Raw genomic sequence first — 19,497 nt, 5'->3', positions numbered from 1 at the left:
CCGTAAAGTGGTATTGTGTGCGGTTGTATCGGAGTAGATTCAGGAGTTCAAGTACATGAGCACAGTATCGGACCCGATACTCGATACTGGTATGTATAAATAGTAAATAAAAAAATAAAAATACTGTCATAGTATAGTTAGTATGTCACAAAAAAGTAATATAAAAGTCATAGTATGCCACAAAAGGTTTAATAAAAAAAGTCATAGTATAGTATGCCATGAAAAAATGAAAACTCTAAGATGAACAGAGTGAAAACTGTATCTCATTAGATAAAACAGCTGTTGACAAACAGCACAATTTGCAGTTGAAAAAAGGTACCGTATCGTGACTTAAGTATTGTGATAATATCGTATTATGGGGCCTCTGGTGATTCCCACCCTTATTAGCTGCTGTGTCATAAAATATATAGTATAGTGTGACATAAAAAAGCTCATACTATAGTATGTTATAAAAGTTATTGCATAGTGTGCCATGAAACATTTCTGAATATAGTATGTCAGAAAAAGTTGTAGTATAGTATGCCATAAAAATATATAAAAAATGTTATGAAAAATCAACAATAGTCCTAAAAAGTTATTCTATAGTATGTCATGAAAAATTTCAAAATATAGTATGTCACAACATTTTTTATGAAAAAGTCATAGCAGAGTATGTCACAGAAAAGTAAAAAAAAAGTCATAGTATAGTATGCCATTAAAATGCCTTAAATGTCATTAAAAAGTCATAATATATTATGCTAAAATAAATTCCTCGATATTGAATTCCATAAAAATGTCTTAAAAAAAAGGTCACACTATGGTAAGTCACAAAAATGTAATAAAAAAAAATCATAGTATAGTATGCTATTAAAAAAAACATAAAAAGTTTCATAAAAGTAATTTGTAAAGTATGCCATGAAAAGTCATCGTAAAGTATGACATAAATATGTCATAGTATAATATGACAGAGAGAGAGAAGTAAGAGGCGACTGTCTGTGACAAGATGTCACACACCTGACGTTGGCAGACCTTGTTGCTTCTCCTGGGTTTGTTGTGCACTGCACTAGTTTGCTGTGTCACACGATGGAGTTGAACTCTCTCTGTCACAAGAAGTTAGATACAACTGCATGCAAACATTGGCTCATCTAACATTTGCCAAGCGTCTCACTGGTGGTTGATTGGATGCCACTCCTCATCTCTGTGGTCTTGTGGAGAACCTAACATTAGCTGCTGTGTCACCCTCTCTCAGACCACGCCACTTGATAAGGAGAAACAAGTTTTCCGACGAAGACGCCACCAGGATGTGAAGCTTGCTCCCCACATCCCACACGGTATCGGTGCCGGCGCCTCCCGCAGTGCCAACCCCGGTATCTCCGCCGCTGAGTTCACCTCCGAGTCTGAGGACTATTCCCCAAATTCGGCTGACACTGTCCGTTCACCCACCTCTCCGTTCTAACAGCCTCCCAGAGGCCACAGCACCATCCACCCCTCTGGGAGTTGGAGAGGGTGGAGTGCAAAACCCAACATTGGGTTCAGTCTGCTGACTTGGACATTCACAGACTGCTTACTTGCCTGCACCTATTTAATTTTTGCCTAGTCATAAAATACTTGTAAAAGTCGTAAAATACTTTTATTTTAATTATATAATGCATTGATCAGAGTAAAGGACAAGTTAGTTGCGGGATAAAAGAATACACCTTATGAGCATGCTACAATTTTTAATATGATTTTCCTTTTTTTTTTTCAAAAAAGCCACCAAACTGTTAAAGCCTTATTTCTACACAGTAAGCACTGGTTAATTGTAGTACTCTAGAGCCCTCTACTGGTTTATATTGTGTACTGCAGGAAAGAACCTGCTTCATGAAGCACTTAGCTTTTTAATTGAAAGTGTAAATACAAAACATTGAAACCTTAGCTTCTAAATGTTAAATTACATGATTTTGTGATATGACCATACATTTCCAACACGAATGTTTGTTGAACAATAACTCTAAATACAACAGTAGCAGTCATCTTTCTGCTGTACTGTATGACATCTAGATCACTCTGTGCTATGGTACTTAAAGTTCTGGTGCATAAACCTTAGACACAGTGTTTAAGACGACTTTAAGAGGACTGAAAAGACATGCTGCTACATTGTACCATAAGCATTATCTTTTTTGTGTAGGACTAATATTGTCCTGCCGCCCAGTAGCATGACTCTTTGGAGGGCGCTAATGTTTGACTGTTGATAGTCCAGTTCACCTGGGTGCTTGAGGAGGATTATTGAAAAAGTAGATATGTTACACGTCTGTGAGAGTGGTTGTAATTCAGTGGTGGTTCAGATGAATGTCAGTGCTGTGTAGTTGGTATTAAGTGCATGTTTAAAGCCTTGCCTTGGCACATGATGATTTAAGTGCAATTAGATGTACTGCCCAATAAGCACAGTATCAAATTTGTCCTTCGTAATGCTGGAATGAGTGAGAATGGATCTGTTGCTGGTATTATTGGCAGCCAACCGACACACTTCTCTATCAGACGGAGGTAATTGGCTCTTGTGCAACATGGATTGTTTTTCCACACACTGAAGTAAGAAAAAATAAGAGGTTAAATGTTGGTAAACACAACAGTGCTTCCAGTAAACGCCATTATTTTAATATTTGTTCTTTCAGTCGGGACTTTTGTTGGACTTTAATAATAATCACATCAAACAACATGACTGAGAAAAGTATGTACTGTTTGTTCTCTGACCACTTCATATATTGTCTCACCAGAGACCAAATATTCATGGGTGTGAATGTCCTGTTCCCTTCATCAGAGACTGTAACCTGCATGTGGTCTAATATGCATCCTAAATCAGTTGTTTGGTCCTCTACTGTTTGATATACGCCTGTCAGATATGAATTCATTTCTGTTGTCATTGTATGTGCCGTCTTGGTGAATGCAGACTATAGTCATACCACAGCTAAGTTAATACTTGTATACGTATTTTAACAGAAATGTAACATCACACCATGGACTTTGTTGTTAAAGGGCTTTTAAGTTTTTCACTAGAAGGGATGGAACCAAAAAGCACAAAGAAAGCAAGTTGTGATTGTGACTTTTTGAGAATGTTTTTGCTTTCAAGACTTGTTTTTCTTCATCTGAAAAACATGTGTTTATATACAGTACGACAAAATAGTACTCTAAGACAACTGGGAATGTCAGTATTAGGTGAAGCAGATGGAAAATGTGAATGCTGTATTATATTCATCCATATTCCATTAATGTAAGGATGTTATAAAATAATCTAAATGAGTACAAAAAAAAACAGTAAAACACTTCTTTTCAAGTAATGAGGAAAAAAAGTCTATTCTGGTTAAAAAGCATACATACCTCCAAAAATGTATGCAAAGAAACCAATTCTGGGAATAAAAAGGATTTAATTAATTTGTGAGTCAGCGTAACTGTTTTTGCAAGACAACTTGCAGTGGACCCACTAAATCTGCAGCAACAAAGTAAGACAGCAGGTGGCAGTATAATCCAACAATGCAAGCTAATATCTTCAATAAAATTCCAACTTCAGATACTCCTTTATAGCATGCATTTACTGAGCTATAGTTATACATGCTTTATCATGGGATTGCATTAATACATGATGAATGTTTTGGAGGCGGTCTACACACATACACGAGTAAAAGCTCAAAAAGAAATACTCCAGACACTGGTATATTTATTCAGTTTTATTATAAACAACAAAAATAATGAAAGCAGCTGAATTTACAGTTATCAATTTTGACATAACCACATAAGCTTCAAACATATCCTACCTCTTCCCAAACTTATGCAAAAACAATGGGCAATACAACTAAAATATATAAATCATAACATATCTTAAAATATATTACATGAAATCAAAATGCACTGCTTAATTCCAACATATTAACAAAATTGCCTTTGTCGAAGAAAATTGAATGAATTCACAATAATTAAAATGATTTCACAGGAAAGCAAAGTAAACCCAACGCCTTCAGTAGCTTTCAGCATGCAAAACGTCAGCTTTGGGTAGGGTGGTGTCTTGGCGCACCATTAGAAAATCACAATGCAAACTCAAAATCTATTTGCATATTTTTGTTCATTTTAAGTTGTCGACTCACAGCGACCGACTCCTCGTTTCTGCAATTAAATACAGACACAATAGCTTTCGTATCACCAAAAACAGACCATAGTCATTTTTGGAACACTATCCTGTTCATCATTAGATCATTTTGTCGTCACACAGCGGAAATCCTTCGAACTTTTCAGCAACCAAGTCATAATATTGCTTAAAAATGCATGGTGTTAACGGCATGAACTGGTGATCATGAATACACAGATTTAAAAAGGACAAGCAAACATTTTTGCAAAAATATGCAAACTGTGAGATGCACAAGTAACGGTACTAATGTTTGCAGTGCCAACAATGGTACACCGTCTTTTAAAATGACACCTCCTTTTACAAAATGCCTCACAGCTTTACTACAAACACCGTAACAGTCATGAGATACTACCCAACAAATCCGGTATTTAATCCTCTGGATATGTTTTTGGAAGAAGAACTGCTGCTTCAAATGTCCAACTTATTATTATTATTTATAAATTATTTTTACAGTAAATAGTTTTAATTCTTTGCCATTAATAAACAAAATAGTCCTCGATTTAAAGTAAATATGTAAATATCACAATTTATTATCCTTTTTGCTGACATCATGATCAAAAACAAATATTTCACAAAGGACAACGCTCACACTGAATTTCACTTTTCTTCCATATAGACAATCAAATACAACAAATTAACATGAACATTTTGTCTTTTCACGTACATACATTTGACCACTGTTAATAACAATGAGCAAACAATGGCCGTATACATGTATTACTAACCAACTAATATCTGAAATCCAATGAAGACATTTTGAACATTAATACATGGCTCGCATGATGGAAATGTTGGTAACATGGTGGCTAGGCTAACAGCATTTAGATCTTAATCTCAGCCTTTAAAGGAAAGAAACACTTTACACTGTCCATATTTACAGTACAGGTTTTCATTTATTTTTTCTAGAAAAGTGTTTCAAGTGAGATATGTATCTGCCATACAAATGTTGTATAAATGTTCCTAACAGAGGATTCATTTTGTTTTGCATTTTCACAGTTTGAAACAGGAACTTAAACACTTACATTAAGTATGTTTTATTAACTGTGTTAACTTAAGTTGATCTCAGTCTCTCCTTGCCCCGAACAACAGACCTGCTTGACTCATTTGGGGAAATGCATCAGCTGGTGCTCGGGTAAGACATGAAAACCAACAGAAAATGCATCCAGACTGTTCAGCAACAGATACAGAGCAACAAGTTCGCCTTAGAGGGCAGATGAACACATGTAAGTACACCTTGTTCTTTACTAGTGTCACCATGGTGATGTTCTCCAGCCCACTGGATCTCCTCCATCTCCTGCAGCACAGCTCGGTCACTGGTTAGTCGCTGTTTCTCTTAACCCTCCACACTTGCCTCCTGCTGCTTGGATCTGTCTCTCCTCAGTACCTGTTTTGATGCTCGTAGTGCCATCGGTTGAAATCGATGTTAAATGCCACGATACTGCCAGAGGACATGCCTGTGATCAAAGTCCTGAAGAGACACAAGAACATGAAAGTAAGTAACATGAAATCCTAATGTCAGGAAACTAATGATAAACTTAGTAAAAATGTGGAGAAAATAAGAAATAGAAAATAGAATAGAAATAGAAAACCTCAATTAAAACTACACATTTAATCATTATTTTGGTCGTTGATTGGTTGTGATTTTATTTACTGTATAGTTTATCAATGAGCACATTTTAATAGTTCATTGCATATATAAAGATTATTTCCATGCATATGAACAGTTTGTTAAAATGTCCATAGTGGTGAATGAAACGAGCATAGAAGGTCATCAGGGGCTGTGATGGTAAATTACAGGGTTCCTCTGACAACTAAAGTAGACCATTGAGTCCTAGTATCTTTCTGCAACCACTTTGCTCTTGTGTCCACGGCTGGCTGGTATGTAGGAAAAGCAGCTGATTTCACAGGGTCGTCTTATACTGCTACACCCCAAGGGCTTAAATGCTCAAGCACAATGAACAGAGCTGCAGCAGAATGCCCCTCTGTAAATGGAGTTGCGGTGCATGGCTCACTTGTGTTACCTAATGTCAACTTACTGAGGAAATGGATTGTAACTGAATCAAGGGGTTCTTAAAATATTTAATTGAAGTGATTTGTTAAGTGATGTTGAAAGAAACGTTAAAAATAGCATAGTACTAAATTGCAGTATTTTAAGTCTCTGATATTATTTTACTTAGACTTTACACAAACTAAATGAAAACCTGTTAACAAATTCCATCCTCTATCTGACCATCCTCTGTTTACCTTAACAGGTTGTTAGTTAAGATGGTGCAGAGTTAATTCGCTTAAGAACCAGGCCTCTGTTTTGGGCCGGACTGTAAGTGCTGAGGGGGATTTGGCCTGTGGCTGTGAAGTGCAGCTTGAATGTTCAGACTCTCTAACCTCTCTTGACTGCCAGGGTCACATGATGACGTCAGGCTTACAGCCCCAGAGCGAACACTGTCGCCTCTGCACCGCCAACCCGGCACCCATTATATGACTCCTGACGAATCTTGCAGAATGCAAACGTAAAGCAAAAACATGCTGCTGACCTGCCAATAGACTTGTGCAGTACAATTGTGCTCGCTGATGCCAAAATAAGTGCATTTTCAGGAGATACCCCTGTCATTTTTGTCTCTGTGGCAACTGTAGGTTCAATTAAAAGGAAAAGGATGGTGGACATTCCGCTAACTGAAATGCATAGTGACATGTTTATCCAGGCAGTACAGTACTTAAGATGCGGGAACATTGTGCGCACACAAGGATACACGCAAGCGAGCCCACACATACATGCGTAAAACACATCCACATAAACACTTGTTCTTATCATACACTAAAATATACAAACCATTTGGATATGACTTGCAGTAGGGTTGGGCGATGTCTAGCGAATTGGCATATGATGATGTCTATAGTGAAACATTGCAATAGACGTCACCATTGGCTCGCGGACCACACTTTGAGAAACTATGTTCTGTACTACAACTTTTTAATGACATATTTATGGCATGACTTTTTTTACATCTTTATGGCATACTATACTATGACTTTTTAAGACAATTTTTTAAAGAATTTTTTTGACATACTATATTATGACCTTTTATGACATACTATAGGCTACTATGACTTTTTAAGACATTTTTTCAACATACTATACTATACTTTTTTTATGACATACTATACTATGACTTTTTGTCAACATTCTACACTATGACTTATACATTTACGATGCTATTTTTTAAGACATTTTTTGACAAACTATGCTATGACTTTATGACATTTTTTCAACATACTATTACTTTTTTATAAATATGATGACATTTTTAAAGGGACTTCAAGTTTTTACACATATAAACCTTTTTTAATCATTTTTTTATTGCCAATGAGTGAACAGGTTGTAACCTAACCTAAGAAATGAGACCTTCCGCGACTTTCTGGGCTTCCTCTATCAGCCTGTAGACTGCTTTTAATGTGAAGAATGATCAACATCGGCCGGGCCTTCAATTCATGGAGGGGCTTCGTTGGTTTTGGATATCAAAACGGACCCTGAGCTGGCAAAATTCCTCGTTCAACATTACAGCATGTAAAATATATAGTGATAATGTGGTTTTAGCTGGCTAATGTTGCTAAGGTTAATCAACATGATGCTTGTCAATCACATTCGGTCTCATGTTTTGTCTGATGCTCGCTCACGTCTACGTGCTGTGAACGCGAGCAACAAGACGCTGAGTGTCGTAGATTTAACGGCCACAGTCACTGTTGATTGACTGTTGAAATTTCTGATTTTCACATCTAACCCCTTCAAGAAATGTTTTTGACATACTACACTGACTTTTTATGACTTGTGCCTTTATCGTATTTTTTTCTACGTACAATACAACGACTTTTATGACATTTTTATGGCATACTATACTACAGGGCTGGGACATTTCACCTATCTCCCGATTCGATACTACCACGATACTTGATCATACACTTCTAGGGACTTTTACTTTGGAAAATATCGAAATTAATACAGTAAGAATAAAGTCAAATATATCGGTCATTGTCAGATATTATTTATTAAATGTTTTCCAGCAACCCAAAAACCAAAGAATAATGACATTTCCATCACAAATTAGTAGTATTAATTTGTAACGGACATGTAATGTTTTATACTTCTGGTGAATATAATCCAATCAGTCTTATTTCTACAGTATATATGTATATAGCTCTCTTTTGGCTCGCTGCGGTTCGTTTTGGTCGATAGATATGGAACGGATATGACATACTATACTATCACTTTTTTTCGACAAACTATAGTATGACCTTTTTTGGATATACTATGACTTTTTTTTCAATATACAATGACTTTTTTTCAATGAACTATACTTTGACTTTTTTTCTCCTTTTTTTACATACTACAGTACACTGACTTTTTTTTCGATATACTATACTATGACTTTTCGACACACTGACTTTTTTTCTCGGCATACTAGACTATGAATTTTTCGACATAGTATGCTATGACTTTTTTGATATACTATACAGTGACTTTTTTTCAAAATACTATATTATGACTTTTTCAACGTACTATACTAGAAAGGATTTTTTTTCCCACATACTATACTGTAACATACAATACTATGACTGTTTTATAATATACTGTATAGTATGTAAAAAAGAAAATCATAGCATAGTATGTCGAAAAAGAATTAAAAAAGTCATGGTATAGTATGTCGAAAAAATAGTCATATTATAGTTTGTTGAAAAAAAAGTCATAGTATATCGAAAAAAAGTCATAGTATATAATATAATAATATAATGTCGAAAACCCCCCGAAAAAGTCAAATTATAGTACGTTGAAAAAAGTAAAAAAAAGCCATCATATAGCATGTCGAAAAAAGTTAAAAAAGGTCATAGTATAGTATGTCGAAAAAAGTAAAAGAAGCCATAGTATAAAAGTCATAGCATAGCATGTCGAAAAAAAAAGTCATGGTGTAGTAGGTTGAAAAAAAGTCACAGTATAGTATGTTGAAAAAAGTCAAAGTATAGTATGTAAAAAAGGAGTAGAAAAAGTCATAGTATAGTATGTTGAAAAAAAGTCATGGTGTATTATTTAAAAAAAAAAGTCACAGTATAGTTGGTTGAAAAAGTAGTAAAAAAGATATTAGCACAGTATATCTTAAAACAGTCATAGTATTGTATGTTATTGTATAGTATGTAAAAAAAAAAGTCACAGGATAGTAGTTTGAAAAAAGGTCACAGCATAGTAGGTTGAAAAAAGTCATAGTATAGTATGTAAAAAAAAAGTCATGGTGTATTATTCAAAAACAAAGTCACAGTATAGTTGGTTGAAAAAGTAGTAAAAAAAATATTAGCACAGTATATCTTAAAACAGTCATAGTATTGTATGTTATTGTATAGTATGTAAAAAAAAGTCATAGTATAGTATGTGTCGAAAAAAAATGTCATAGTATAATATGTCGAAAAAGGAGTAAAAAAGTCATAGCACAGTATATCATAAAACAGTCATAGTATTGTGTGTTATAGCATAGTATGGCGAAAGAAAGACATAGAATATTATGTCGAAAGGGAAAAGTAAAAACAGTCATAGCACAGTATATCATAAAACATTCATAGTATTGTATATCCTACTATTATGACTATTATATATGTTGTTTGCATTATGTGTTTCTCTGTTTACATGTGGATTGTTGTTGTTTGTTTTTAATGTTTCTATTTATTGATGCTGTTGTGGAGGCAGCTGATCCAAGTCCAAGACAAATTTCCACAAGGGGACAATAAAGTGTATCATATCGTATCGTATGACTTTTTGTACTCCTTTTTAGACATACTATACTATGACTCCTTTTCAACATACTATTCTGACTTTTTTTCAACATACTATACTATGACTTTTTTCGACATACTTTAATTTGACTTTGACATTTCAACGTGCTCTATATATTATGACTTTTCGACATACTATAATCTCAAATTTTGACTTTTCTTTACATACTATGGCTTTTTACCACATTGTTTGACATACTATACTATGACTACTTTTTATGACATTTTGTGTGATATACTATATTATGACATTTTTCATGGCATACTGTACTATGACTTTTTATTTAGTTTTTTCTGATGTACTATACTATTTTTTTAATTTTTTAATTTTTACAGTTTTATGGCATACTATATCGTGAAATTTGTATGACTTAATATACTATGACCTTTTTATGACATACTATACCAGGCGTTCTCAAAGTTTTGATGTTTGCGTGCCAATTTAGGGAGATGATTAAAATATAATGCATGCATTTCATGTCACGTTCAGGGGACGAGTGGGAGACAGTTCATTAAAATAGCTCTCTGTATACATTGACTTTGCTCTCTGTGACCTCAAAATTGCTACCATACAACTGCCTGCTCTGACCTTTGATCGTGTGATAGGTCCATGGCTCGGACGCCAGCATCACAGCCAGGGTAGACGTAGAGCTGTTTGAAGTCACAGGCCTGCCACACCTCCACCACACCATTATCCCCACCTGTGGATAGGTTGTGGCCATCACTGCTCAGGAGGATAGCCTACAGTAGGGACAGAGAGGGGTTTAACATGTCGTTTCCAACTTCACTTTTATTGTCCCATAAGGAAAGTTGTCTTGCTGCAGCATGTACAAGATGTCATTGAATGACATCTTGTACATGCTGCAGCAAGACCAACACCAACATTTGTGATTGTGGAGGTTCAGTATGAGAATGACAGGCAGCAGTGATTAAAGCACACTTATAGTTTTGTACAAATTTAAGATGGATTATGGTAATAATACTATTTATACAATTATATAACTATTAATAATATATATGTCTCAAAACCTGGCAGGAGCAACTTCAATCTCTCGCCTAAAACATTGTTTACTATGATCCAGGCCATGTAAAGTATTTGAGCCACAAACATACTGTATCAGCCATATTACTCTGTTCTCTGAATCCCTTGCTGACCTTTTTTTAATTTTTACTTTTCAGGCAACCATAAATACAAAACATCCTGCTGTGACATTACCATCATCTCCAAATTGACTTTGCAGCTGCCCACTATTTCAATCCTTGAAGTATCTAAGACTGCAGAGGAACAAAGATACATCCACATCTCTAATGGATTATACTGGTGTCAAAAAGTCAGCTTACCCTGGTGGAATCATTGACCTCCATCTGTGCCAGCAGTTTTCCATTAATGCTGAAGTTGCAAAAGCGCCCCCTCTCATAGTAGATGATGCAGTGGCCCTCACTGGACACGGAGATGAGCCGTGGGCACTGATAGTGGTCCGGCCCCTCCAGAGCGCGCAGCAGGTCCCCTGTGATAGTGTGGACCAGACATGGACCTTCTGCCGAACCAAAACATACACAGACAAATGTGAGCAATCTGAGCTCATGTAAAACATATACTGTATTATTCTGTCTTTATAAAATCAGACAATGTCATTTCTACAGTTCTGCAGTGTGCACAGAGATAGATTCCTGGTCCCGCCATTTTCTGTGAGGCATTTGCATGTTGTTCAGCTGAGTACGCACACACTCCCCCCCCCCGACACCGGTGGACATCCAGGGAATGGACATTGAGATGGTGTGACATCTTACAAGTACCTGGGTGTTCACCTGAACAATAAACTGGACTAGACTGATAACTCAACTGCACTTTACAGGAAAGGCCAGAGCAGACTCTACCTGCTCAGGAGACTGAGGTCTTTTGGAGTGCAGGAGCCACTCCTCTAGACCTTTCATGACACTGTGGTGGCATCAGCCATTTTTTATGGTCTGCTGGGGCAGCAGCATCTCGGCTGCGGACAGGAAGAGACTAGACAGAGTGATCAGGAAGGCCAGCTCTGTCCTGGGATGCCCCCTGGACCCAGTGGAGGTGGTGGGAGAGAGGAGGATGATGCTAAGCTGTCATCCATGATGGAGAATGACTCCCACCCCATGCAGGACACCATCTCAGCACTGGAGAGCTCCTTCAGCGACAGGCTGCTCCACCCAAAGTGTGTGAAGGAGCGCTATCGCAGGTCCTTCCTTCCTGCAGCTGTCAGACTCCACAACCAGCAATGCTCCCAGTAAACCACATACGCACCAAAAACTGATAATAACTACACTATACTGTAAGTACTTTCACCTGAAAGTATTGCACAGTATGAATTGAAGTTACACCGACCGTGCAATATCAGTACTGCTCAGGTGTAACTTCAATTCATACTGTGCAATACTTTCAGGTGAAATTTCATTCCAATCACTGTACAATATACATTTTCCACTCGTGCAATTGTGTTAATAGTCTGTTTATTGTCAATACTGTATATATTGGTCCTATTTTTTATATTTCCTTCTATTTAAATTGTTCATATTTTATATGTCTGTCTACTTTTGTTTTGCTTTTTTTTTACTTTGTTGTATCTTGCTTTTTGTTTTTACTGATGCTTCTTGTTTCTGCACTATCCCCTTTGCTGCTGTACACTGCAAATGTCTCCACTGTGGGACTAATAAAGGAATATCTTATCTTATCTTACATATGCAGGTCGAGAGAGTTCATTGAAATGAATACCTGTCTATCTATGTGGTTTGGTAATAGACTGGTAACCTACAGTATGTACAGTATGCCAATATGCCAGCTTAAAGCACTAGTGTCGCTGACTTGCTCTGTCCTCTCTGATGACAATGACATTGAAGGGAGACAGAAAAGTACACTGACCTTTGGCTCCGCTGATGACCAGGCCCAGCTCTGCACAGACTGACACACACACAACTTCCTGGTCATGACCCGTCAAAACTGCTCGTGGTGCTGGATAGTCACCTAAAAAAATGACACATACATAATATCTTAAAACAAATGACTTGGTTTAATTGATTAAATATATTGTCTGGCTCTGAAAACATCACCCAAACAATCTGAATACCTGAAAAAAGGTATTCGAAATGTATTGGAGTGCTGCATTTCTGAATTGTGATTTCTGTGCAATGGTCTCTACAATAACCAGCACCCCTTCATCAAATCAAATAAACACAAGCACAGTGTTTGTGACACACATCTGCTAGCAGGGCGGTCCCTTTGAATTGTCATGTAAATGCAGGGATGCCCACTGATGGCAGCCGAGCCACTTGATTTCATCCCATGTGTCACATGATTGATGATGGCCAGGGGAGAGGTTAGTGAGGGGAGTTTCGCGGCACCCGCAGGCGACCTCTAGGCTCGGTCTGATATGCACATATGATCACCAATACTGAATAAACCCACATCATGTCCCTGAATACTGCCGTGTCTTACGGAGAGTTGAACCCGCTGAATCCATCACTAAATAATGTAATCAGTGGAAATTATCTGTATTTAACAAACAAACAAAGAAATGCGGACCGAATGCAGCCAATGAAAAGTAAAAAAAACTGTCCAAAGTGTAGATGTATTAAACCATAAAGGAAGAGGTAGGAGGGGGTAGATAGGAATTCTGTTTCAACTGAAAAAAATAATGTTTTTAATTTAATATTGTTTTAATATTCTTTTATTGTAATTTATTCGTGTTTATGTTTTATGTTGTTGTTTATCGCACTGCAAAGTTTGCCACTAGTGATGGCAAACTCGTGTCAAACTAATGCCATTGAATATACACTATGTTGGTGTCCACACGTGACTCAAAGTTCAGCCGATTCAGTGAAAGTTTCTCTGTCCAACTGGATGACAGTAAAGTCCTGATAGATGATGTGGACATGTGTCAGACCGCTCTCCTCCTCCCCCATCATCTCCTCGTCTAGCTCGGCATATCGCCTCTGCAGCTGTAGCGGTCCAGTCAGTGAGCTGGACTGTGATCGATGCAGCACAGTCCCTTAGAGACCGGGACCTGCGCAGCGCTGTCAGTCCCAGCACCCACTGCTGAGGGAAGCTGAATAGGACAAGTGTCAGAAAAAGCCTCCAGGGGGAAAAAGGGACCTGTGTGCAGCTCACCTACCCGACAAAAGATTCAATCAGCCCAGCGCCGCGTACCCCCCCACCCTCTCCGAGCCCTTGGGACGAGCCGAAGTCAGCCGCCACAATTACCAGGTGCAAATATCCCCTTGCACCGGTGTGATGGGCCGAGTCTGAGAGGCAGGGCCGTGATTGAGCTGGAAGTTATTTTAATTATTACACATTTAAGACACATGCAGCCTTTTGAGGCGTGGGTGAAATCAATTTCTTTGGCACTCCGCATCTGCGGGATGAGGAAGCAGTGATCCGGAGGGCTGCTGATACATATTCACACAACCTTCAACCAGCGTTATAGAAAATATAATAGGTAGGAAATCACCAGAATGAGACCCGTGGAAAAGATTGTTCAATGAATAAGCAAATAAGTGGAGAAAAAAAAGGACTTTGGAGCTCTGTGTGGTATATGACATTAATTTGAGGGCTTCAAATGTGAAGATATGAGAGGCCGGTAGTGGGTTATCCCTGAGGATCCTTGTAAATGCCTGCCATCTATATATGAACACGACTGGTAACGGCTGGCTGTAGAGATTTGTATAATGCTGTGTCAAACATACAGTATGTAAAGTTTTGAGCTGGTTCTGAGTCATTTTCCTCTGCACTACCCCTGTTCCTTCACAAACAAACTCCAGGTTCCAACACCTTTTAGTGCTCTGCATTCTTGAACCAAGCTAGATTATTATCTGCTACTCCCCACTGTGTTTCTGACATCATGATCTATCGATGAGATATTGATAAGATATTGGATTTGATTGAGTGAAATCACATCTTGTCTTTTGTTGCTTGAGATGAGCTGTGTAGTTTCCTTCCCTTTTGTCTGTTGAAGATGCATTGTAAGCACTAGTAGAGGGAATATCAGGGGAATACTGTTTTCCTGCTGCAGTAACACAAGTGCTATTGCCCCTTGCTAATTGGAGGCAACCAAGCTGAAATTCTTAATTAACTGTCCGAGCCTCAGTGAAGTTAATTAGAGAACACTCGCAACTAATCCGGCGCTCCTAGAATCTGTGACAATTGGAAACACAAAATCTTCTAGCACACACACACACACACACACATGCATTGTATTGTCATCCAGAAATAATAAAAAAAAAACACTCTTCCTCATCTTCAGTTTTTCAATTCCACACCATATATGGTGCTCCTGGCTTGTACAGTACTGTAATGTCGGTTTCCCCTACCCTGATGGATTGTTTTGAACACAGACAATCAGTGAGAATGAGCAACTAAATGAACTGAGCAGCAGAAATCACACACTGGGGTCTACCATTTTGAATGCCAAGACATCTGGAGTCCTCTACTTGAAAGCAGCTCAGCTCATTGCAATAAATCACACTAATATATCACAGCTACAGTGCAAATAAATTATCCTCTCCCTGTCTCTCCACATTATCTGATTTCTAGTGTAGAATGCCTTTTTTTCCCAGTGTTGATCAAAGGCTGTTGCTTTACAACAAAGGAGAATATTTCACTGGTGAAATACTATACAATGTGAAAAGATTTCTGTAACTGTCCAGAGAATGATGCTACTGTACTGTATACTCTCTGTGCATGTGTGTGAGCATGGAACATGTGTACTCTTTGTCTTACTCACTGTTATTGGGATTGTCGCCGATAATATGGTGCCGTCCACTCCAATACCACAGCAGAAGTGTAGCATCCCTGGACCCAGAGACGATGTAGCAGTCCCCTCCGATGTAAGACTCTGATCTGGCCAGACATGTCACCACGTCCCAGTGGCCAAACACTATCTGGGTCAGCTTGCCTAGAGAAGATATGTACAAATGTGTTTTCGGTGTTGGCAAAAATTGCTAGTCAGAAGTTCCTGAAATGCAACATGGTAAAACCAGTGCTGTCTGTGTTTTCAAAGCCCCCCCACTAACTGTAGTTAAGGGAGTATTGTAGGAAATAGTGGAAAAAAATGTTTCCAATATGGTTAAATCAGTGGTTCTCAGCCTTATTGGCTTGCGGCCTCTTAAAATGAAACAATGTCTGCTTGTGACCCCTCAGCACAGATTGTGGCTTTAGTGTGGACAGAGTTGAGCAGTTCAACCCACAAGAGTGACTTCTTTTCTCTTGGTTTGTAATATTTGAAGGATTTTTAGAGTCCGGAAGAGGTGAAAGTGTCCAGCATTTCATTAGAGAAAAGAAAATTGAAGAAAAATAAGCAACAGATTTTTTTTCTTATCCTTTCAATCCTCTTTTGAGATTCATGTCAACCCCATTGTGGCCGTCATAAACCCCAAGTTTGGAACCAATTAGTTAAACGCCGCTTGTCAAGCTGCACCGATAACCATTTATAGAATTAAACAGGTATGTTGCCAATATTATCATCTAGCTCCCACTGAATCCCTATCTATGGAAAGGAAATTAGCAGAAATAACTTTTCTACTGAACACTAAGCCCCAGTGTATTACAGTATAGTCATCAGTTCTTCTACAAGGCTTGTCAGGAGAGAGCAGCGACAATACTGTATTATTCCCATCATAGCGTTCAGTCCTCCACACATCAGTGCACACCTCTATAGGAAATAGAGTTTACACTGTAACCTACCTGTCTCGGAGGAGTACACACGAAAGCTCTTGTCCCAGAAGCCACACACCAGTATGTAGCGGTTGTCAGCTGTCACCACGAAACAGTGCGTGGTGATTTGGATGCTCTGGTCCACTAGGTCTGTGATCTGACGCTTGTTGCTTCCAGTATTGTTGGCTGTGGGAAAAAAAGGAAAAGCAGAACTCATGTCAATACCTGAGGTATTAAAGTTATTAATTAAAGGGACTGTATGGAAGTTTTAACACATTTAAATTTTTTAATCCTTTTTTTATTGCCAATGTGCGAACAGGTTGTAACCTAACCTAAAAAATGAGACCTTCCGCGACTTTCTGGGTTTCCTCTATCAGCCTGTAGACTGATTTTAATGTGAAGAATGCAAGTCGTTCTTTTCGGGAAAATCCAACGATCGTGACGTCATGCGCGCTCACGAGCGTCTTTATTTTCAGCTCCGCTCCAGGTCTAACAGTGTGCAACGATAGCTAACGTTTGGTTAGAAATGGAGTCCGCTAACGCAAACAAACGACCAGCCTCCCACCACAACAACAAAGTTATATCTAGTGAAGCTCGTCTTGCAAAACAGGAATGTGACCGACGTCGGGGGGGAAAACTTGGATCAACATCGGCCGGGCCTTCGATTCATGGAGGGACCTTTCATTACTGCCAAGCATGTGAAATATATAGTGATATTGTGGTTTTAGCTGGCTAATGTTGCTCACGTTAATCAACATGATGCCTGTCAATCACGTTCAGTCTCGTGCGTGTCGCCTCACTGTTTTGACCGATGCTCGCGCGTGTCTACGTCGTTGACTTATTGGCCGCAGGTGTCACTGTTAACAAGCGATTTCTGATTCTTACATCTATCCCTTTAAAAACCTTACAGCTAAAATGGATATACAAGCCAATGGTCAAATGTTTCTGTGTGATGCTGTATTTTCTGCTCAAAACAGGGAAGCTTACTCACCGACCAGAGAATCCATCTCTATCGGTAGGTGATGGGCCTGCTCAAGAGAGTAGCCCGGTGCTCCTCGGAGACCTGGATTCAGACAAGGATACATAAGAAAATGAATCACCGAGGCTATTCTCACCTCTGCACGTGTGCATTCTTACACACACACACACACACACACACACACCTCCATCAGAAAGATTTCCATCTGTCTTACTGGGCTTTTTTTTTTTTCAGAAGTGTCAAACAGAATGGAGACATTTTATCCGTGCAATCTGTATCTGGAGCCGGTTTTGAAACAGCAACATGCCTGAAAATATGGAGACCTTATTATCATCATTATTCCGAAAAGCCAAACCACATTTCCCCTTCTCTCTGACAGGATGGCAAGGGTGCTGCAGCTGTGTTCATTAGTGTGGGAGCAGCCAGAGCAGCCACACAGTGCGGACTCTTTGGTCCTGAGCTCAGTGTGTCTCTACAGTGACAGATGGGGACGTGTGAGGAGAATGTGGTGCAGTTGCGGCCTAATTTCCTAGTAACCATTGCTTTGGCCCTCTGACCCTGAGGTGAGGCTGATTCTCAGGGAGGGGCTCTGTGGGTAATGTTGTTCACACATGTCTGAAAAGGAACATGTGGAAACACTCATGGTCAGCTTACCTAGGAGGTGCTAGCCTCTCACATAGCCAGCTGGCTACAGCTCTATTATGAGTGGTGGGCAGGTTTGTGTGAGACAGTGATGAAGTGATTTTACAGGGCCACTGCTGTGGTAGGTATCACATGTGGTGTGGCACTTCTCTTTTTTTTTCTTTTTTTTTAACAAGGGCATATGTGTATGTTTGAACACACATCACCTGCCATGTGTATTGAGCCCCACTCACCAACGGTGTTGTGCCATCGGTTGACGGCAAATACGCGGCTGCAGGTGACCGTGACCACGGCGGGGACGGTAAGGTGGGGCAGGGTGTTGGCGGCCACGTGCGTTACCGGCGAATTGGACGGAAACTTCAGCACCATGATGACATCCTGCTGCATCTGGTCCTTGAACATGAGAGGACTCTGTGGAAGGAAACACTATTGAGTAGAAGAGAGAAAAGACGGGGTGTGAAGGATGGAGGGATGCGACGGCGGGAGAGGAGGAGGAGTACAAGGAAGGAGGAGGAAGAGGGGGACGAAAAGAAGATGAAAAGAAGAGGTATGACAAGATGGGAGAAAAAGAATGGAAAGAGGCAATTAGTGTGGAGGTTGGAGGAAAAACTAGGTTCAGACACGGAGGAGAGCTTCGTGCGCTGTCCCCTCCGGACGGAGCAGTCAGACGAGGGACTGGTCAGACAAGGGTAAGACATGGAAAACTGGGATGGAGTATGCTGTACACATGAGATGGTGCATACATGATACACATGGATCAGAGAGATTGAGTTTGGTCCACAAAGAAGAAGCATTAAAAGAGACTGCAACCTTTACAACACTGGGTTAAACTATATGTGTAGCAGGAGTAATAGCAGTGGAGGAGATAGCAAATCAGATGGTTTTGAACCCGTTTTAACTCTCATCTTGTCCCTTATTTTGGAGGCTTTTGACAGATGTAGATGAAAACATTCACATCTGTTGCAAAAGTAGAAAAATTGAACTAAAAGGTGTCAAAGGGATCTGCCTTACAGAGAGCGAGCCGTGTGGGGATAATGAGGACTAGGCTGGCTATTACATGGATTAGACAGAGGAGAGCAGTTTACAGCCGAAAGAGGGGAGCTACTAGGCCAGTAGGGAGCACTCTTCCCTTTACACCACACTGCCGGTAGGCGGTAACGGCTATAAAACAGTGCAGACAACTGGTACTGAATATTTGTTGTTATATTGCGGGTCTGTGACCTACATGAGGTAAGCCGTCTGAAATATTTA

At 39.1% G+C, this 19,497-nt stretch overlaps 2 protein-coding genes across 7 annotated transcripts in view; one reads left to right on the top strand and one right to left on the bottom strand.

The window, feature by feature from the left end:
• LOC141770604 (serine/threonine-protein kinase DCLK1-like) overlaps nucleotides 1-11,260 on the top strand; it is a 29,631-nt gene extending 18,371 nt beyond the window's left edge. For 2 of the 4 annotated variants that reach the window (XM_074640310.1, XM_074640309.1), the window contains exon 16: nucleotides 1,229-4,533. In XM_074640310.1, coding sequence (XP_074496411.1) covers nucleotides 1,229-1,435 — 207 coding nt within the window. In that variant the 3' untranslated portion in view covers nucleotides 1,436-4,533. Of the gene's footprint in view, nucleotides 1-1,228; nucleotides 4,534-11,125 lie in introns of those variants that run through there. The other 2 variants (XM_074640312.1, XM_074640313.1) reach the window with 2 other exon arrangements.
• The window catches only part of LOC141770603 (neurobeachin-like), a 286,789-nt gene continuing 270,957 nt past the window's right edge, over nucleotides 3,666-19,497 (bottom strand). For all 3 annotated transcript variants that reach the window (XM_074640308.1, XM_074640306.1, XM_074640307.1), the window contains 8 exons: nucleotides 18,480-18,672; nucleotides 17,617-17,688; nucleotides 16,656-16,811; nucleotides 15,697-15,867; nucleotides 12,840-12,941; nucleotides 11,288-11,484; nucleotides 10,536-10,687; nucleotides 3,666-5,603 (listed from right to left, as the gene is read on the bottom strand). In XM_074640308.1, the coding sequence (XP_074496409.1) occupies nucleotides 5,513-5,603; nucleotides 10,536-10,687; nucleotides 11,288-11,484; nucleotides 12,840-12,941; nucleotides 15,697-15,867; nucleotides 16,656-16,811; nucleotides 17,617-17,688; nucleotides 18,480-18,672 (1,134 nt within the window). In that variant the 3' untranslated portion in view covers nucleotides 3,666-5,512. The remainder of the gene's footprint in view (nucleotides 5,604-10,535; nucleotides 10,688-11,287; nucleotides 11,485-12,839; nucleotides 12,942-15,696; nucleotides 15,868-16,655; nucleotides 16,812-17,616; nucleotides 17,689-18,479; nucleotides 18,673-19,497) is intronic.

Source organism: Sebastes fasciatus, chromosome 7, assembly GCF_043250625.1.
Source record: "Sebastes fasciatus isolate fSebFas1 chromosome 7, fSebFas1.pri, whole genome shotgun sequence".
Classification (NCBI taxonomy): domain Eukaryota; kingdom Metazoa; phylum Chordata; class Actinopteri; order Perciformes; family Sebastidae; genus Sebastes; species Sebastes fasciatus.
The sequence above is the reverse complement of the archived record's forward strand: the minus strand, read 5'-3'. Positions and strand labels throughout refer to the sequence as shown.